Consider the following 23,009-nt stretch of genomic DNA (forward strand, 5'->3'; position numbering starts at 1 on the left):
CTTTAACAACCCCTCAGTCTGTCCCTCCATCCTAAACTCATTTCCACCTGGACCTCTCTCTTTTTGCTGCTTCTCTATCCTGATTCGGGTAGCACCGAGGGACTTTGAAGTTGTTCTGCTTGAGGACCAGAGCGAGTCACTTGAACTAATTAGTTGCTCCTATCCCAACAGCAGCAGCAGCAGCATCAGTCGCTACCAGCTTGCTACCTCAAAGGGTGATGTGAGGAAAATATCAACAGCAAACACACACCGCTGCACTCTAAAGATACTCTGGCCTCCCAGCTCGATGTTGGAGCTTGCGGCTTGAAACAATTTAACCTGCCCTGAAACTAAAGGGTGGTTTTAAGTCGCAGAACTACTCCTTGTAATGCTAGAAAGAAGCCTCTGATCTCAATGGTAAAGCTTGCCAGACTGTCGTTAACAGCAATGGGATTCTTCTCTCTTCTTTCTCCATACATTTGCAATCGGTATAACAATCAATATTAGTGGCGGTTTTTGTATTCTGTGCTGCAACAGAATGACAGCTACTCAATATTGAGTTCATGCAGCTTTCCTATATCACTTTTAAAAATAATAATAAAACTGATCCATACAGTGTATGATGTACGTATACTCCCCTGTGAGAGTTTTATCATTTCTTCCAATAACTTTTCTGACGATTACTGTGAACCAGCTCACATGCACTCCCCCATGTACCCCTTTGTGTATTGATGAGTATTTTGGCATCCTTGATTGAGGTACCGTCAGCAATGTGGGTAGGCTATGCAAGTGTTGCATTCACAAGATCAAACCCTGTACGAACTTTCGAAATCTTGCGAACTGAAATATCCTCTGCATCTCTTGAATGCAATTCATTTCAAGCAGGCTGGTTCACAGGTTGGGTTACATGTAGCCTGCTGACTAAGTTAATAGAGCTAGCTGGACTATACTATCAGTTGAGCAGCAGTTCAATATATTATTTTTTTGTTTGTAATAATGTGGCGAGATCATGTACTATAAGATCTCATGGGATTAGAACGCCACCGGTTTTACTATCGTTGTACAGCACTCGAATCACTAACCTATGATAATGCAGGAGTAAAGTCAAAATACAATCAACATTTATATTTAAAAACACTTCTTGATTATGAATATTAAACAAAACAAAAACCTGTAAGTAAGGTGATAAATGTTGTGCTGTATGACAAAATGTTTTGCGCGGTACACGGAAAACACATGTCGGAACAATCATGAAGTACAAGAATAAGTAAAAGATGATGCCTTAGGCGTAAGAGTAGTGAGTGAGTGAGTGAGTGAGCGAGTGAGCGAGTGGGCGAGCGAGCTAAGGGTACATTGTCAAACTAAAGGGATTATTAATCCTGACCTCTTTGCAAACACCACTATCAGCACAGCAATGACATTCTGTTAAGGGAGTGAAGGATTCTGCCGCAGACGAGATGCAAATGAAGGAATTTGTTTTCCATTTGCAGAATCTGCAACGTAAGCAAGTCTGCACCCTCCTTTCAATCTCTTAAGCAAACAATTCCACTGTGGCCTCACCATGTGTCCAGTTAAAGACAATTTTCGGGCGGCAGTATAGTGCTGTCCCCTCTATCCTTCAGTATTCCATCAAAACACGGGCCAATTTTGCAACATGACAATTTTGATCGTAATTGAACTGGATTGCACAACGGGAAACCTGAAAAGCAAAAAGGGTTTGCAGGTAAAACCTGGAATATATGTAAAAACTTGGACTACATATGCAGTATCTTAACAAGATTAGTCATTCAAGCAGTCTTATGTCGAGGTAGCTAAACATTTTACATTCTATGTACATTAGTGAGTTTTGGGTCCTCTGCAAATCTTCCCAAGGGAGGACCACCAACCAGCATTCATTACCATTATATTACTGCCTAATGACAAAAAACATCAACTTTCTGTTCCCCATCAAAACCCAAGACACTCCACGAAACAAATGCTTCTTATGAGTGGGACCACAAAGCACTTTACACACTTCACTCTACAGTAAAATTTTAAAAACAACAGACATCATCACATCATCCTCCACAAAGCCCAATAAATTCCACTAATGACTTCTATAAACAAACCCTAAAGTTCTTATAGGACTATTATCAAGTGTGATGAGATTACAGCTACATAATAACACATAATAACACATAATTGAAAAACACAACCCCCACATGTACTATATTAATTACCTGCTTTTTTTTTTGCTATTTCTTTCAATCCTGTCTCTCAAAAACATGCAGTTCCAAAAAGAATGACACTGAGCCTTTTAGGGAGATTCAGCCTGAGTTGTAACATAATCATTGGCTCTCTGGGGAAAATGTTTTTGCCACACGTTGTTTTAACCTAGCGCTCCAAGGACTCGCCTGTCGAGTCTGCTCACAAGCAGCAGGTTTGCACATCGTCTCAGTATTGAGAAGGCCATGATTGCATAACCGTCGGGGAGGCATGACGGAGGCGACTGATCATCCCAAATTTATTCTGCAGAGTGACAAGCGACACACAGCCAGTCATAAAGAACTATCCTCAAAAGACAAGAAGAACAAGGCGTCCTGCAACAGAGGACATAGCCTTCTAATCACCATATCATCTCTACTTTCTGGCAGTTGACAAACATGGGTACTATATAAAAGCAACTAGGAGGCTTAACTATGGACTTTAAGCTATGACAAGTTCCCATGATGTACCAAGAAGCGTAATTCAAAGAAAATCTTAAAATCAAACGTTACGGTAGCTAGAGGAAAAGACAGGACAAGATAGTGGAGAGCTAGCTATATTCTGGTAAAATTATAAATATGCTTTCCTATACATAGATTGAGAACGGTGGTACGGACTCTCTTTGTTGACATGGAGTCAAACACAGAAAACTGCATATTATGTAATATATAAAGAATAATACAGAATGCATGACTTACCTTCATTAGTACTGACTCGCTGAGTTTCTCACGATTGACTATCTTTATGGCAACTTTCTGGCATGTTACACAGTGAACTCCAAGCTTGACCAATCCTATAAAAAACAAACAAAACACCTAATTGAGTAAAACAGTAAGATCTCAACAACATTCAAATATTTTCCTTGTGAAATTGGTTTTATTTCTTCCTAAAAGTCCATTCTCCTCACATAACATAGCATTTCTTTTGGCTGAACTGTTTCCAGTATACAAAATTGTATATATTACATTATATGTACTTATTTAAAGCACAGTATGTGCTTCAATATGTGCTGTCATGTCAAATCATGTAAAGTTGCCTGATGCAACGTAAACTCTGAGCACGCTCGCAAATTCATTACGACGCTTGTGCACGACTTTAGCAGTGTGAAACTTCAGAAAGGCAGCGCATGCTCCGCTCCCGTAAATTTCTGAATGCAGGCCATGTTCTAAACCAATCAGCAGCTTGTGCTTGAAGTGTTTCTATCTGTAATGTCTGATGCACTGGCACACCAAGTTCACAATCACAGCGCAACCCGTTTTTGGTGGACTATGAATAACCAAACGGCACATTTGTTTCTTTCACCGATCAGATTGTAAATTCATTTGCCAAACTGACCCTCGGTGAAAACAGCATTTTGCCATCTTCTGATTGCTTTGTTAGAGCAAAACGTGTCACAGCCAACTTCAACTCACAAAATCCATCTGTAGCGGGTGATGCGTTTAAAATTCAGCAACTGTTGTGAGTTAGATGTATTTTATTGTTTCTGTTTTTGTCATGTTATTAGAACAGAGACGTAAATGTTTAACTGATCCAGATGCTATACGTTGCAAACGTATGCGCTTTATACTGCATCTGTATATAGTACTGAAGGTTTCTATCTTTGCAACGTGGTTTAAGTCCAATCAATTGTGACTGAAGACCCAAGTACCAAATGAAATGCCACTGGGCAAGACAGTGGGCGTCTAGCCAATAAAAATAAAGTACCTGTACTGCTGAAATTTTATCGGACCTGTGTGTGCGGAATTAAATGTGATGTATCATGATGTGTGAACTGCAAAGAGATTGTTTACTGACCACACTGATGTAAAATGGCTTGTGACGTTAAGTCCGTAATGCAGTTATTGACTGCGTAAGTGTAGTGACACTTTCTTGAATCGCTCTCCTGGGTTTATTTGAATCATAAAAACAGTAAGGGAGTGGGCCATTTGTGTTATTGATTCCTACATTGTGCTAAATAGCTGCAATGCAGTTGTGCTGTGTTAGCTACAACACAAGTAACCGGAGAGTCAATGAACACAGAGCCAGTAAATGAATCTGACGCAAAACCCTTACAGATTAAGATTGTGCAGATCAAGAGCCTATCAAGGCACAAAAGTGCAGATGAAGTTGCATAGGGAAGAGGAAGTGAGGGAAGAGATGAGGTTATAAAATGCTGAAGATTCGGGTGAGAGCATAAGGCACTTGATCAAGATGTGGAACAGCAGTCAAAACCATTAGCCCCGTGATTATTATCATATGCTAATGGAAGCCAGAGAAGCTCATGGCTCAGTCATGATAAACGCATTAAAGAGAAAATATCGTCCTGAAAACATAAGAGAAAAATGGATTATTGCTTCACAAGTCATCTTCTAAAATTTAATGTTTGTATTGGTGAGAAGTCGGTGCAGAAAATCCATTATGATTTCAAATTTATATTCAATTTAACTGCTTTGCATGAATAAAACATGTACAGTATCTATAAACGTAATGGTTATACCATAACATTTTTACAAGATAATTCAATACATATAAACGCATGGTCGTTTTGGGCCTGGCACACGTATGCCATTAGAAATCCATGTTCAATAACTCAATGTCAACCATGACATACATCACAGTTACATGTAGTTGTAATTAGAGTATTGGATTAATCAAAATAACATCAATTGTTCCTGATATCAGTTCATTTGAGACAATGAGGGTCACTATTCCCATGGGCTCATTGCCTTTGGGAGTGGCAGTTTGAACTGAGTGGTGGGCGTAGGCGGTGCCTGATGGTCTGAATTCAAACTGCAAATGTGGCAACAGATGCTAGAGATCAAGGGGGTTCTGGCTAGGTATTCTTGTAAATGTAATCTCATTTATAGAAGGTATCTATTAGATTTATAATACACTGAGAAAAACACACACACACATGCAGTCAGTGCTCATGGGGTGCATCCATCAGATGAGAAGGGTTTGGTGCCTTGCTCAGGAGAACCTTGAAGAAATAGAACCAAGAACGCGATGAGGATGGCTGTGGCATCAGTAGCGATGCTGATTCTGCTTCTGTCTGTCATGGTGATGAAGGAGCTGAGCCGAAAGGGTAAGCTATCCATTTACCGCTATCACCCCATGGTCACGAGTTGTGGGTAGTGACCGTAAGAAAAAGATCAGGGACACAAGCAGCTGAAGTGAGTTCCCTCCACAGAGTGTCTGTGTTCTCCCTTAAAGAAAGGGTGTGAATCTCTGTCATACATCATCAGGAGAAGTCAGAAGAGCTGTCTCAGGCAAGTGACGAGAATGCCCCCCAATGCCTCCCTGGTGAGATGTTTGGGAAGAGGCCTACAGGAACACCTCTGGATTTCCCTAGAGGAGCTAGACAAAGGGCCAAGGCAGAGGGCAGTCTGGGCTTTTTCTGCTCGGTTTGCCAGCCCCCCCCCCCCAAAACCAGGCAAAGCTTAATAATATACTTTGTACTATCTTTAAGGTGTATTTCAGTTAGTTTCAGTGAAAAGTGAAATTAACTTATTTATGTGCGTCTTGTTTACACGTGAAGTAAATGCTGTTTAAACCAGAGCCTGTCTGCATATGTAATTTCATCTGTTTTTACTAGTACAATTAGTACAATTAGAATTAGAATTGGGGATCCATCTAAATTAAAATTTTTGGCCGAAATCAAAAGAGAGGAAACGGAGACCAACACAAATGACAAATTGTAATACCTTTAAAACCTAAAAAAATATTCATTGGCTGGATCCTTTCTGGCACTTTTCCAATATTGTCTAAGTGCAATCTCTCTGGTTCCTTCCCAGCAATGCGCATACTTTTAACTGCCACCACCGCGGGGAAATTTTGGGCTTCGTTTTCACACCGCCCACCTCCGCACAGTTCAGTGGTCCATTGCCACGTGTGGCTGACCAAGGTGGACCGTGGGCGACCACAGCATCGTGATGCACCGCTACCCAGGGTCAGATCCCAGATCTCCCCCACGCTTTTTTTCCTCTCCTAAGTCTAAACTTGTGAAGAGCTCCCAAGTGCCCCGTGACATCAGAGTCAATGCTTATTCGTAGTGACTGAGACTTAGGTTTACACACTGGTTAGCTAGCCAAGTGTGCTTGCTTTAAAAGTGTTTGATCGTGTCATGACAACATCTTGTTTCTGTGACAAAAGCGTTCGCCGAAAATGGTTTATGCATCCCTAATTAGAATCTTAATTGTCATTCAAACACAAATTTACCAATTAGGTAAGTCAGCAGATGAATGCTCAGTGAACCATCATGTAGTTATTTTGAAAATGTGCCAATATTAAAGAAATTATATTTAAAAATCCTAACTATATGAATATAATATCATATCATATATTATCATATCATATCATACCGATATTACGCACAGTAAAACGTCTGTTGCAAACCGCTAATGTCGCCGTCACCTTTCCAGCAGCGAACGCAGTTATTTTTGCTTACATTTGTTCCTTTGTTGTTGACTTTTCTTTTTGATTCAAAGAGAAATGCAAGAATCAAACTTGGCATATTTGCACAAGCATGTGAGTGCACCCAGTTTTTGTAAGTAGTTTCTTTGTATTGTTAAAGTGTTGGCATAGCGGTGTCTGAATTCTCACTGGGGAGAAAAAAAAAAACACTTATTCATGTTGCGCTTGAATGTCTCAGTTTGGTATAAACACAGCCGGGGGCAAACACACTCGCACACAGACAGACACTGTCACGCACTACGCTTCCATAGCTTTATTTACAACCATAGGAAGAATACACAGAGAGGCTGACCTGGGCTTGCAACTGCACTGAATCACCAAGTGCATCAATCTCTACTCTCCTTCACCCTCCTCTCAAATCAATAGAATCGGAAGCCCTTGGCTTCATGCACATAGACAGAATAATGGCACCAGCCTGGGACTTGTGGGCTGGATAGGCCACCATCGACTGACCCCTACCTCATCCCAGCGCCAAACTCCTTTCTTTCTGTGTGCCTCTATGATAAATATTGTGTGTATACAGGGGCTTTTGGAGTAAGCTTGGATCCACAGCTCACTGAGAATCACAAATGTCCAACGTATGACTTTATAACAAAGGAAGAAGGTGCTGTTGAGCCACATTCTGTGACTACATGGCTGGGATTTTGAAAAGTAAAATGCATCTTGAAGCTATTTACATGTATTTTCAAACTGTGAGATCTTTATTATGAGCGTTAAAAAAACAACATGGGGACATGTGGGAGATGCAAACATGCATATACAGTCAGTCAGGAAATAATTTTGAAGGATCATTCTTGGACAGCTTCATTTTCATCCAAAAGTAACTGCAACGGAGAGAGGAACAGGACAAATGAAGAAGCTCCACTTGAGCACCTCTCTTACTTTGAATCCTGATCTTGGAGAAGCCCTAAGCCAATGCTGGCAGATGGTAGTAGCTTATGCTGGCTTAGTTTTCTCTCCCCAAGAGGTGCTGGCTCAGAGAAGCTCAATGCCCTTAGACACAGATCTATGAGCTGCTTTTTACTGCTACACTCTAACCCCAAATACTTGACGTGAGGGCTACAGCTCTGCCCCGGGATCAAAGTTTGAAAGGAAACAAAATGTGCAAACAGGGCTTATTACTTCAGTCAGTCAGATGGAAAGTCCTCAGAGTAGGGCGTGAGAATCCCATGCTTTAGGGCAAAGGACAGGACTTAAGACCAATCAATTACCCACAACAGCCCCGTGGGCCCATCAGCTAGACTGTACATATTGTACACGACACAAATTAATGATCAGTAGGTTACTGCAAAGTATTTCAACATTATTTGCACAAGGAAAGCATCATCTTTCACCACTTTGTCAATCCATCCATTTCTATAATTCCATTCCATTTCAGGACAAGTATCATCCAAGAATTCGATGTTTGTTTGGTAGTTACTGACATGATCTTAATTATGCCCTGTTTGGGCTATATATTATAAAAGAATTGTCTCATCTCTGTTTAAAATCTTTTGATTCCGATTGCGTCAAAAACACACAGTGCAAAGACAGCCTGCTTGGCTGAGATTGTTAGATTGCAAGCAAAAGCTTAAGTCGGATGCTATTGCTGTAATCTTCCCGTCATGGAGTTTCTTCGTGACTTGTGTTTGATTAATTTACTGCTTTGGTTTTCCATTTAGTTTGTGGCACACGTTTTTTTCCTATCTTGTGTCTGCCTTCGTGCTTGTTGGCTTGTTTCTCATCAGCCGCGATCCCATCAATCCATTTTTGTATTATTTGACATGGTTTTCGATCTCCGATTGAGAAAATACTTCAAAATTCCAGGAATGTTTCTAAAATGCGCCATTTACCCCCTCCTTTCCTATGTGCACCCATGCATGATGAGAGCCTACCCTGTTAGTCTCCTTGTAAACCTCTGAAGCCTACCAGCCGAGGCAAAAACATCAGGAGCAACTGCGACCCAGACCAACAAAACAGCCTCAAAAGCAAGCGGAGCAACTTGTCCCTGGAGTGCCGGAGGCACAGTGACGCACGCTTGCAGAAGCTCTAAAATAAAACATTTGAAAAAGACTGTCTTTATAATTAACTTTCTGCACATAACGTGGGACTCCTGACAAACACTTTGGAAATAAACATTGTCTGCCTTTTTTTTGTGGCAATTAAAAGTACACCAACAGATTGAATTCTTGAACTTAGCACAGGAGTGTATGAACGTTTACAAAACAACTAAAAAAAAAAAAAATGCTGGGGAAATTGGGAGTGGGAAATGCTGAGGAGGCACAGTGGCTTCAAGGCACATCTATTTTAATGGATTCGAAAAAGAAGAAAATGATGAACTGTATTGCCAAGGGACTGTGAATGAATGATACACTAATCCTACAAGCTCTTTGATTGGCGGATCTCAGAATCCCCCTAACCCTGTCTACAACTATCTCACTAACACACAAATACATGCGCTAACACATCCTAAATACTTACAGTATGCATGAAAGACCCTTGGAGTAAAGAAAATATATATCGGGGTAAAGTAGCTACTGAGGCTGCGCAGAACAAAATGGCATATTTTTGCAAGGTCAAAATATTTTTGCTTGGCCTTTTTGCTGGATGCATACTGTAGTTGCATCAAATGGCCCAACAGGAAAGCCAATACACAAAAAAGGTAAACAACAGTCAACTACTGGGATTGTACACGTCATCAAATCGCACATTAAACCAGATTTCCCCCTTATTGTCAGGGCAAGTAATTATAGGAAGGAAAAGAAAGCGACACCAACATTGTTCATTTTCATTGCAATACAAAGTCACAGTCAGTCACAGACTCTATGCCAGAATCGCTGGTTCATGCCCAAGTTGTTTTGTGTTTATGTGTGTGTGTGCGCACACCTTCAATCCATGCGCATTCTCCCTTCCAGACCTCTGACACGCCTACCTCTCTGCCCACCACGGTTCTGGCTACAAATCATGGCGCACAAAGTATATGGAGACTAGAGATAATTTTGGAAAATATAGCACAGTTTAAATATAAAAATACCTTTCATAATTGATGCGTCATCACCAGTGAACAATGAGCACCATAGTATCAAAACAGAACATGTTTTTGAAAGTCCAGAAAAGCAATTTAACAGGGTGCTGGATTCTGGAGTGTGGAAGAGAAAAAGGGCTCAAAGAACATGAGAAAGCAGGAAGCATTCCTACAGGGCCACAGGGCCTTCATTTTAGGGTTGCTCCACCAGAATCCGTACCTGGCAAAGAATGCGCACAGCCAGAAAAGCACACAGCTGTGCACCACTTATGCATTATAAACAACGAATATCTATTTCATCATATATCACAGTCTTATATTGATGGGCTTTGGTGTGATGCTGTCTTTATATCCTGTATCAATTACAAAATGTACACTGTATATTCATCATTTTTTTGTACTGCTTCTGCTCATAAAGGTCGTGGGTGAGATGGAGCCAATCCCAGCTGACTTGGGGGCAACAAGCACGATATACTCTAGACAGGATGCCGCTCAATCATAGATCATGATCAACATAGAGTATTTATTTAATGGTTCATCTCCAGATTTTAGGTCAAGTGTTTAGAAATACTGCCTGTCTCTTTTGAGGATGCAATCTCGCCCATTAACTTGATCACAGTCAGCGATACCGCTTCTCTTTGAAATCTCACTGCCTAGATGTCGGCGCAAATTCAAAATATTCCTGTCGGAATTCTGGCCTGAAGAGATGGGAGGCTCAAACCAGAGTCGAGCTGCAGTGACACTGTCAGAGAGATGTACTGTGAAAATCCCAAAAGGGGAAAATCAGAGCAAATAGGGCGACAGATAATGAAGAGATGAGAGAGTAGGAAGGTATCGCATGACCATGTGGCCGGCGCAAGGAGACGGAGACGCACTGGTAATATAAACAAAGATACAGGAGAGGCGCAGTCAAAACACAGAGAGAAATTCAGGCAGAGGAGGACGAGGCACTCAGATCTATTTTTGATTCCACTGACTTGGGATCAGCAAAAGGAATGTATAATTACTGTCTCATGAATAATACAAGCCGGCATCTTTTAATTAGCCATTCCAGGCTCACTGCAGAGATGGCATCTGATGAGACAAACATGCACGTGGACATACTCTTTATTCTATAGTATATGCAGAAAAATGAGGGACAGCCATTGATACAAGGCTACGAATTGGTGCTGTGTGTGTCAGTGTGCATGCTAAATGCGTATTCCTATGTGAATGCGCCTCCAGGGAGAGAGGAGTCTTGGCGATGACTCACTGCCAGAATGAGTGAGCGCAACACCTTGAAACAAAGGACGTCTTCCTCTCCTGTGTAGGCTAACCTCCTCTCAGCTATAAGACATGAGGTGCAGATATATAAGCTGGTAGTGAATGAGAAAGCTTGCAGAGTGCTGGGTAGTACATTGCGACAATTTCTAGTTAAAAAAAAGACATCACAAGGCTTTTGGTGTATATCATGCAAGCTAAATTCACCCCAAGTTACTTTTCTAATTAAAGGTGTGGAGAGTTGCTACACATTCATGATTAAACATGGCTCCCTCTGGAAGGTCCAATGAGACAGCTTCCGATTAGTATTGGAAATGATTACAAAATCGGACTCACTGCACATCAAGAGCAGGCAGGAAGCTTTATCTGAGTTGGAATGACACATCAAGACTTGTTATCTGGCAGCTCATGTCCTCGTATGTTCACAGACATAATTAGTAAGCTAATTTGTGGCTCGCAAACACAGGTTGAGGAGGGCAGAGTATATTGGATGTAGAGGTGTGCACTAATCAATGTTAAATTAATAGATAATCATTTAATTTTTTTTCATTTTAAATTGGTTAATTGCTCGGAATTTCATCTTTTCAACAACAGACTAAATCAAACCCAATCATTATTTGTCTGCTAGGGTATGTGGAGATTTGGGTGCCTTTTCTGAAAACTCTGGTACTATAGAATATAGATGATAGCGAATTCTGATTATTTTAGTGTTTTACAATGGGTGAGATTGACTGAACTAAACCAGGCAGTGATGTTGAACGTAAGAATGGATTCCATGAACCATTTAGGAAAAGCCGCAAGAATGGATTGTCAAATCTGAATTTTGCTGAGCTTACGGAGGAAAAGAAAAGCCACTGTTGGAAATTTGGAATGTAAGTTTATAGTAAATTATGCAGCCTTAAAAAATATTAACTGATTTCTGTTGTCTTCGAGGAAAGCAGAATGATTACACTGGACAACACATTTTTAGTCATTTTAATCAACAATGCAAATAATAATAATATAAATATGCACTATAATATCTTAATATATTTTGTAATATTTATAAATTAAGGGTTGGATTCAGTAATACCTGGATTTTTTTTTTCTGAAATGTTAGAGCAATAAATTAGAATGCATTGCAAAACTATAAAGGCATGTTTGATATGAGTATTATAGCTCTACAATAAGAACCTGAAAATTACAGTACATATTGTTAAATCAATTCCCCTCAACAATGTGCAATATTATTTTTATCAAATTATAATACACTTCTCGTGTAGGACCCCAGTAAATAATAATGTACAGGTGTTCCGCAGTGAAATTAATTGTTCTGTGAAACTAAAATGTTTTGTTCTCCAAAGGCTTAACCGTAAGGAAGTACATGTTCACTGGCAGATGTCTGAGCCTAATTGTATTTGGAGCCAATATTTATCATGATGAAATATTTGTGAAAGAATAACATGGATTATTCATAAACGTAATTACATTGGGGCAACACAGAGTGGTTAGCCGAAACGCTACCAACTGAATCTGGGATCAGATCTCAATTTCAGCAAATTCTGCATGCTTTCCTTCCACATTTTAAAAAACATGACTACATGCAAACTAATCTTAATCATGCATAGGTGTGAATCTACAAGTGAACCTTTCGTGTGTGCCCTGCGATTGACTGGATTTGGCCCGGCAGAATTCAGTAAGAAAGAGACAAGTGCAGATGGAGGTATTTAGGATGGGAGGATGCGCCGGTAATCATCCCAGAAGCCACTGGAGGGGCTGTTGACATCTCTCTTAGGGAGTGGGTTAATTTGAGCGAGTCTTCTGGTTAAATCAATTCATCAGCAGCAGCTACCTAAATCGGCAAGCCACCACTGCATCTCAATGAGGCCACAAGAGAATTTCTCCTCACCACTTAAAGCTATAGCTCTGTTTCTTTACACTTCTCTCCCTTTTGGGTGGGACCCAGTTTCATTATCTCCACTATTGGCACTCGGTTCCTTCACATGATTTAATTCCTTTGCACATTCTTTTCTTGTCTTCAGTGAGGTCTGTTCTCTCTCTATTTTCTGGACATCCCCTTCTTTATCCATATTTCTCATAGTGGGACTTTGACTAGGATGGCTCTGCAGTTGCATCATGCAATATTACCACAACCTCAGTAAAAATGGCTCTTTTACAAAAAGTAACAATGGCCCTGATTTACTACTGGTCTACACAAACAAGCAAACAGATGTGGAAGCTGATCCAACTGGTGCACCCAGGATTATTTACATCTATCAAGCAGGCAATATAACCACATAATTCATGATTCGCAATGTGGGAGGAATATATGCAAATAGATTAATTTAGCACGAGCAATGTTATTTTACATACCTCAGATGTATTGTAATGGTTTTTTTTTCTGTTTTAGCTGAACAGCACTGGCAAGTGTAGTGATGCCAGTGTAGAGAGTAAAAAGAGAGGTGAGGAGGGGAACTATTCCACTCGTCAATAAATACATGAAATGCCAGCAACAAAAATTGTCACAACGTATCTATTGAGCAATGCATTTTGCAACTTCTGAATGATCTGTTTGCTAACTTGGAGCCAGTCACAAAATGTAGTCATGCCATACCAATTGTGACAAAACTCATTTCAACTATGCATTTCCTTATCTGTAGGTAATTTCAAAGTACTACAGCAAACACCACTGACCTCTTCCAGAGCAGTTTTTCAAGGGTTTTAAATGCAATTATATGCAGGTTGGGCACATATATTCTATTCTCACATTACCTGAACGATGGATTTCTTTTCTGTCATCCGATAACACTTCACATTGCATCAATCTGCAGTCTGAGTTAACAATTCAATTCAAGACACGCAGTCTGTTACCATGAACACACAATTTAGTGCAATGTTGCGAGGTCGACCAGACATTAATTTTTTGTGCGCATTGTGTGTGTGCACGTGTGTTTCCCTGTCACACATGTATGTTATGGAACAACACCCTACCACTGAATGTAAATGGAGTTCTCAAGAGAAGGCAGACCCTAGAATATCTGCTTTATCAGAAAAAAGGCTTACGTCATGATTGGAACACAGGGTATAAACACTCACATCACAAAGAGAAAAAAAAAAAAAGTCTGTGAAACAGAGCTACAAGGGCACTTCAACCAAGGGCCAATTCCACCAAGAGTCAATTTCACCTGGCCTTTTAACTGAACAAAGACTGATGTGTGAGTGAAAGCAAGACATTGGCTGAATGGGAAAAGCAAAGAAGAGTCACCATGTGTAAAAGGGATGTTGTGAGGTTACTCAACACAAGCAAAAGGAGGGTAATAAAAGGGAAAGGAGAGACCGAGAGAGTGGAAAGTGAGAAAAAGAGATAACATCATAGTGTCCAAATGTTCACCACATACAAAACCACTTGAGAGGGCATACACGTAGAGACTAAAGATACACTCTACACCAGGGATGCTCAATGTGTTGATCACGATCTACCAGTCGATCGCAAAGGTAGATCGCATGACATAAAAAAAGAAAAAATAGAAGTCATGCCTCATCTGACAGTCTACTGTCGCAATGCCAAGGAAGGGAAATGTAGAGTGGCATTTTCAGGCTGTCATCAAAAATATGACATCGACTTCCCGCCGAAAAGCGAGCCGAGAAAGGTGAATGAACTCAAATCCCAGTTGTCCGGACAGCAGTGATTTTTCACACAACATAGTTCAAAAGCAAAAGGCGCCACCAAAGCACCTTTCTGTGCGAGTCTCGTCATCGATAACAAGAAGTCCTTCCAAGATGGAGAGATGGTAAAAGAGGCATTCGTTGAAGCAGCTGACTCATTGTTCAGAGACATTAAAAATGAGAGAGGAATATTAACTTCATCAAAGCTCTGCAGCAGTCAAGAGGTACAGTTACATGGTGCTGTGAAGCCATGCCTAAGAGTGATTGTGAGTGTTTCTCACTGCAGTTGAACAAATCTACAGACATGAGTAACACAGCCAGGCGAGATGTGAATTTTTATTCGTATGGTGTTTAGTGCTATCACTGCAAAAGAGAAGCTATTAAAATTGCTTCCCATGAAAGAACATACGCGAGGAGAGGACATATTTCAGTCGTTCACTTTATTGAGAGAACTAAGCTCCCGCAATGGTTGGCCACATGAATGGATTTAATGTCAAGTGTAGGCAAGACGATGCTTTCCCAGACTTTTTGAATTAGGACTGCATAATCCACCAACAAGCGTTCTGCGCTAAAATGTTCAACTTGAAAAAGATCATGGATGTGGCAACAAAGATCGGAAAGAAGTTTTTCCGTGTAGCTGGACATGCAGAATACAAGCAACTAAATGACGGTCAGCGACTGTTAGACTTGGCATTTTTAACCCATCTGACAAACTTGCAAAATGACCTAAATCTCCAGCTGCAAGGAAAAGACAAAACAGTGATCAATTTGATCAGCTTGGTCTTAATGCTTTCGAACGAAAGATGCAACATCTCTCCTGAAAGATACAGTGCCATGATGTGGACATTTTTAAGAACCTAGCTTCAGAGCTGGAGATGCAAGGGAAGACCTGTGTGGAACTTGACAGTGTATGCTACACAGAGCTGATTGACAATTGTCTGTCAGAGTTTGACAAATGCTTTCAAGACTTTTCTTTACTCAAACCATTTGAGTGCTATCCTTTTCGGGAAGATGCTGAAATTGATTGACTGGCATCAAAACTGCAACACTGTTTCATCTGAACTGGAGTGGACGAGGGGGTTCTGACTTCATAAGCTGTCATTGAGCTGAAGTCCATAGCTCAAGGGCAGTTCTGGAACCTACTCACTGAGGAAAAGTACCCCAACATGAGCTACCTCCTTGACTGCATTATAGGTTGTATAAACTAATTATTTGAACCTTCTGCTTTCCTCCACCTCTAAATACAGCGAACTGAGTTTCTTTTAGTAAAGTAAAATGTGCATTGACGCCCGAATAGGAAACCATCATCATTTGTAGGAATGAACATCAGCGATATGTATATGAAACCGTAGATTTGCGTACTGAGTTATCAGGCAATCCCAGCACTTTTTGGCCCTTTTCCCTCTACCGTGCATGATATGAGAAAGTTGCAAGCATTAGAAGAACTGTTTTCATTTTGTTGGTGTCTTTTTGAGGGAAAATAGCTACTATAGGTGTTGGAAAAGTTGCTAAATATAGCGAAATCTTCACTAAGTCTAACTAACTAGCGCCCTTGTACTAGCGGCTTTCTATGTGGCTTTCTATGTTGTCATTCCGCCCTGAAAGGGTACCAGTGATGGCTACGATAATTTTCATATATAGTTTTTATATATCTTGGAAATGCACATAAACCTGTCATAGGAACCTTTCACTGACATGCTTATCGCATGCTGTGCATCACTGGAATGGGTCCTGGTTAAAGGCAATAAATGAGACTGCCATAATGCCATGATGGATATCTGTAGGGCCATTTCGGGCTTACTACATCACTGAAACACTCAAACCCTGGTTAATTTTTTGGCGGTCATGGCAAGAGCCGCAGTTGCAGGATGTAATGCTCTGCTTTAGGAAAATCCACTCCAAAAAGTACATACTCCACTTTTGTCCAGGCATAGAGATCAACCTGCATGCATATATGGCAGCGTAGAGGATTGACAGTCTCTCAGTTCCTGATGACGATTTGAGTTCATGTCATGGGCTCTGGTTGGAGTTGGATGACTAAGAGGGTTGGTATAGTGTTGCTCTAGTAACAAAGGAAATCTGTCTGTATGGTCACACTGTGGACACTGCAGGCCACCACGCAGTTTTTTACCATCAAATATTCACAGCTAGCTAACAGACTAACTAGTTGAGTGGTTAACCCTCCTTTCAGAACTATTGTTGGTGAATCTGAAAACACAAACAAGATAACATACATAGAAGAGACACAAAAGGAGCCAAGGACAACTACTGTTGGAGACAAAACTAGTCCATTTTTGCTTATGTCTACAGACATTGGTAGATATATGAAACCTTGTTTGCAGTCAATCTAACATGCGTGTTTTGCGTGTGGAAAGAAATCGGAGTAACCAGGGAAAACCCATACTATTTTATGGCATAGCGCATATGGGGAGAACACAAACAGCAAATTCAAATCTGACGCCTCACTTGTGAGACGTGCAATTTATACACCACCTTTGCAAAAATCCATTCACAAGATCTTATATATACACACAATATAGGGTACAGTTAACACGTGAGGGTCTTTTGTAAGTCTGGACTGGTAAAAATTGTGCGGTCCAAACCTCCAGCATTACATTTTCGTTGGTCCTCAATTAAGAATAGGTTTAAACGGGTGAATGGTTGCTTTGCAAGTCCCAGGTTATCATTGAAGCAAGTAGTGGTTGTAGATGCTTTCGAGTGTCACTTAAGCCCATAAAATGATAGGTCATTGCAATAACTCTTGAAGCATTAGCTTGTATTGAAAGTGTGTAAGTGGATGTGCGTGCGCGCATGTGTGCATCCTCAACTTATGACTCTGTCCTCTGAAATTTCAAATGGAAAATACTCATCCCAAAGCTTAAGGCTGGAAATGTGTGTGTGTGTGTGTGTGTGGGGGGGGGGGGGGTGATCTGCGTGTGAAGTGCTGTCAAATGCTCACAGCCACCAACCCAAACACACACAAGCACACTCAGACTGGAACTGATGATGCAAATAGCCTTATAACTCAGGCTCAGAGTAACGATTAAGTGCAGCTAATGAGGAAGTAAAAAGGCAGAGCGAGTACCAAGACAGAACCGCCCAGAGACGTCTGAGGAGTTGCAACTTTCTTAATGCATACAGTCTCACAAACAGTACATAAATACACAGCAGTAAAGGCCAAGAGGCGAAAGGGAGATTACCACTAATCTGCAGGAGCATCTTCTATAACCCTTAAAAGTGTAAACGAGCTGAGGGGAGGGAGAAAAAGAGGCGAGTAAAGGGAATACCTGTTCGTGCCTCAGTCAGTGAGCCATTTTTTTGCGAGTTTGCCTGTCATCAGGCTTTTGTTTATATCATAATTTTCATTTATTGAGAAATCTGCCTGAGAAACCCTCTACATTTGCTTCAGAACATCATATATGATGCTTCTAGACCTACTTGGCCTTTTTATTTGCCTCCCCATACTGTCTTTCTCCTCGATGTTTGCTCTTTATGCAAGCGCTAGAAAATTGCACATATTTTTATTTTACTGATTAGACAAAAAGGTTAAGAGCAATGATCGATAGAGCTTGACAGCCACAAAGAACGAACACAGAAACAGGGTTAGCTCAAAAACCATTGATGGTATTTGACATTGATATTTTCCAGGTATAAAACATTAACAATACACTGAAACACAAATATGGACAAATGTGCACAGATTATACAAGATGCATTCAGAAACTGACTCGGAGCTCCCAGCACTGATAAATGATTAAGTTTTGTTGGTAGGAAAGAGAAGAGGTGATACAGGGGGGAGGTTGAAGTGGAGAGGCATGACGATTGATGGACAGAGACATTTGCACAAAGAGAAGATGGAGGTGAGCGGGGACCTGCTACAGAGAGGCTGCTCTTGTCGATTAGAGGTAGACGACATTGAGGCAAAAGCACCGATCACCGACCCAACCAACAACCCACTAGTAATGTCTGTGATTTCACATGAAATGCCTCACAGCCGAACCTCTGATTCTGTCAGAGTGAAACGGGGCCAGCTTTGATTATGGCTGCCCTAAAAATGGGTTTTGCTTCACACAGTGAATATTTAGGGAAGCACTGGCAGAACGTGGGCTGCTCTACCGAGCAAGAACAAAGGTTTTGGCTGAACACGTCCTTTCAGGAGCTCATTTCAGATAGAGATGTTTGCGTCAAACCTTTAATTAAACTTCTCCAAAGATGTTATGACTAAAATAGTGCAAAGGTGGGCTTAATCTAGAAAAGGCAGAAGGCTTAGAAATATATACTGGTATGAAAATGAAAAGACTATGGCCGGTGTTTGTGCGTGGACTGGATGCATATTTGAGTTTCAAACAAGAAATGTGTACACATGCAGGCTTTCATGTTTCTGTGTTCGTGTTGGGGCATAATCCAAATGAGTCTTGTATCTCTAGAGATTAATCCAACCATAGCCTCAGACGTCACACTCTAATCCAAACTAGGGGAAGCAAGCAGCGCTGTGAAATGTCCAAGCGCAACCACTCAGCGAGGATCTGTTGGTATGGTTTACACAACCATAGTTCAGGCATGGGAATGAGAGGCATGATAATAAAAAATAACATGTATTGATTGTGTGATAATAAAGAATGTTGTTGTGTGATTTGAATTGCATCACAAGGATAAACCTGACCACAGGGCTTGACTAATTGGCCGCCTAAATGGACAAGAACAAACAGACACAGAATGTACAAGTGTAATGCGACCAACATTTCTCTGAATATCTGATTATCCCCTGCCTCTTAGCCTGTTGCGTGCTTTCCTTGCTTGTCATGTAGCGAGGTCAGCGGCTGTCACTTGTCCACTGCATACAATCACACACACACATGCACGCACAGACACAGACACACACATGCAGGAACTGCTGTGAAAACTGTGTGGTGGCCGATCAGAATAACAAAAACTGGACTGGTTGCGAGTTGGGCTCAGCTGCATCCTTGTGAAGTGCAAAGAACACTACAAGTAAACAGAACAGTCTTGGGAATGTTATTAGCACTTAACACAACGTATTGTTCAGTATGTGACGCACAATCAATTTAAATGCAAATGAACAACCATAAAAAGTCCACAGTGTAAATTTTCGCATATGACAGTGGCAGTCTCAGTGTATCTCTGATTATCTGTGAGTATACTCCAGATATTATTAAAACTAGAATCAGGAGCCACTGCTATGTTGCGATTGATAGGTTGTTTCCCCAGGACTTACAGAAGTATACAGGCAGGTTTCAATTTAGAACTCATCTCTTTGACTGTATTCAATTGAATTCTAATTTCAATACAGAACAACAAAGAGTGAAATATTCATCTGTGCTCAGAACATTTTAATTTTAATTGACAGTTCAAGTGATACTTCCATATCCAATAGTGAAGGTCATGTGCATAAGCTTTGCATCTGGATTGGACACAAACACACATCGTAAAAATTGTTAATGATCCTCTTCCATCACCGTTTTACAGCCGTTATAGTTTCCTATGTTTAATTGTCGCACTGACCTTGTTCAACTCATCTGCTCCTCTCAAAATGTGTTAAACATTCTCCCAGGCCTCTTTCCACATCCATCCATCCGTCCATTTTCTGAACCGCTTAGCCTCAAGGGTTGTGGGTGTGCTGGGGCCTATCCCAGCTGACTTTGTGAAATAGGCGGGGGATACCCTGAACTAGTTACCAGCCAATCGCAGGGCATACAGAGACTAACAGCCATTCCCACTCACAATAACTACGTGCAAATTTAGGGTGCTCAATCGGCCTACCCTGCATGTTTTGGGGATGCTTCATGGCCTTAAATTCATTGCTTTCTTTTTGGTCATGTGACTCTACTCTGACTCATTCCTAAAGTTTCATTGCCTTCTGAGAGTTTTTTGTAAGGGGAGGACATTTGGACAACCTCACAGAGAAAAAAGTGCATATGAGTAGGGCAAAAAAAAAAAAGTCAGTCAGCATACAAAAGAGCTTCAATAAAGCGTCCCGCAATAATCAAGTGAATATTTTGAGACTTACTATACATTTGTTATGCAAAAGTGCATTAAATATTTTATAATTGCAGAGATCAGAGCTCAATCATACAGGTCTCTAAAACAATTTAGGTTGTTTTATGATCATACACTGCTGTTGTATGATATGATCATACACTACTGTTTTAGTCGCAGTCTTTTTGCTCCCAAGCTAAATTTAGATTGCCATTTGCCCAATTGTACAGTGTGTGTGAGTGCGTGCGTGCGCGCGTTTGTGTGTTTGACATGGTCCATTAGTGCTGTGAGAGCTGAGCTAATTGTCAGTAATGGGTTCGTGTGACGGAGGTGGACGGAGTTCTCGGGGATGGGGCCCATGTTCGGTCCCTTTCCAAAGACCACCACATGAAAGGAGATCATTAACACTACTTTTCACTGTCGTATTGTCGGAGTGAGCATGAGTGTCTCTACATAGTCACTTTCACACGACAAGTATAATTCAGCATGTATTTTCAGGTTTAAGTTAACAGTCACTATTCTCGTTGTCCCTTTGTATTGAAAGCAATTGTTGGTTTTTGACAAGTATTGCATACATTACATCAAATGCTGATGCTGATTTAACACAAACCATTCGAATGTGGGATGGGATGTGTGTTAGGCTTTATGTGGGATGGATGGATGGATGGATGGATGGATGGATGGATGGATGGATGGATGGATGGATGGATGGATGGATGGATGGATGGATGGATGGATGGATGGATGGATGGATGGATGGATGGATGGATGGATGGATGGATGGATGGATGGATGGATGGATGGATGGATGGATGGATGGATGGATGGATGGATGGATGGATGGATGGATGGATGGATGGATGGATGGATGGATGGATGGATGGATGGATGGATAAGACGGACGGATGGACAGAGATTGAGAATTTGCACTGCAGATGCTGTACAGATGTGTCTGGTGATTTCAGGCTGCATCCTTCCTTCACTAAAATGCTTAGTCTGTCTGGACTGAAGTACTGACTACTCCTGTCACTTTGACTCAGACCTTTATGTTCCAAAAAAAAAAAAAAAAAAGGATAGATGGAAGGATGGAGTCATATTCCGATCAATGAAATCATCTATAGCATACGGTCGAGTTATGTATTTAAGTATCTCACAAATCTGATCATTAGTTGAAGCTGCGTCACCATATATTATAAGAAAAATATACGGTCCACTGGTTCATCATTTGCAGAAATAAGCAGACCATAAAAATTGGCAAAACAAAATTGCATCACAGATAAATTCATCCAAGCGATCAGCTAAAATGCACACCAAATCAAAGCTAATTCGTGTACGTAATTGACCACGGCAATTACTTTGTAACAGGCAGTAATTGCCTTAGTTGTTATTCTTTTTATGTATTTATATAGTTTGCTATTTTAGACAGTTAAAATTATTCATATAAAGTCATGTATTATAAATAGGTCTGAAAACCTGTGGGAGCAAAATTCAGAATAGTACATCTTCAACTGTTGCTATTCTTTGCCTTCAATACAGTACATCCCCAGAGTCTTTTCAGAATAAGTGACTGGAACTAATGTAAAATACACTAACCAGTGCTGTGCATCTCCCCCTTTCTATCCCCTTACATGCTGAATAACTCGTGCTTTGCCAAGCTGGAAATTTCCCATTAATTCCGAGCAAATAGGCACAATCCATGAAAGCTGTTCCTCCCAGTAAGCATTCTATTCATCGTGTTGATTTGGGAGTGTTTTCCCTATTCCAATCGATTGAATTGCGGGTATTACAAAGAGTGCTTTCTAATTTGACTTGAGTAAGTGGGTGACAAACAGTCCAGCCAATAATCAATAGTTGAATGGAATGAATGAAATTATGTACATCACACAGACAACCAAAAAGGTCCCTTGTCTTCCCTTAAGTTTTTAAAGTATGTCTGCATATTATTCATATACAAATAAAAGACAGCATTGAGTCTGTCAATGAATACACGGTAGCCGAAAACATGTAGGGCAATTAAATGTAAGAGCTGTGTATAAAGATAGTTTTTGTTTTTTGAACTGTGCATAAAGATGTTTCCATTATCACCAGACACTCTGTAATTCAGAGCCATCGTGAACATGAATGAGGTAATCTAAATTGCACAGGGTATTTTGAAAGGAAAAAGTATAAAGCATAAAAGCCATTTACTATTCAGGCACCAAAGAAATTATGATGTCGCGACGGGCATGAGAAGTTTGTCACATTTATTTCAACAATGGATTATGCTCAAATTTGGTGATCATGATTATTATACTTTCCATTCTCTTGCCATGTTTTTGTAGGCTATCAATATATTGTTGGGAAAATACAATTAGTTCTGATTGAAAGGCACTCTTGACTGTCAAAAATAATGTTGCCTCAGCTCGATTCTCAAATTCATCTTTACTTT

The 23,009-nt window shown here is 40.6% G+C and overlaps 1 protein-coding gene across 4 annotated transcripts in view; it reads right to left on the reverse strand.

Annotated features, from left to right (window-relative positions):
• Window positions 1-23,009, reverse strand: part of brsk2a (BR serine/threonine kinase 2a) — a 126,775-nt gene that overhangs the window by 50,833 nt on the left and 52,933 nt on the right. For all 4 annotated transcript variants that reach the window (XM_088377638.1, XM_088377635.1, XM_088377636.1 and 1 more), the window contains exon 3: window positions 2,922-3,016. In XM_088377638.1, the coding sequence (XP_088233764.1) occupies window positions 2,922-3,016 (95 nt within the window). The remainder of the gene's footprint in view (window positions 1-2,921; window positions 3,017-23,009) is intronic.

The sequence above is a fragment of the Syngnathus floridae genome, chromosome 6, assembly GCF_059516105.1.
Source record: "Syngnathus floridae isolate MCC-2025c chromosome 6, RoL_Sflo_1.0, whole genome shotgun sequence".
In the NCBI taxonomy this organism is placed as follows: domain Eukaryota; kingdom Metazoa; phylum Chordata; class Actinopteri; order Syngnathiformes; family Syngnathidae; genus Syngnathus; species Syngnathus floridae.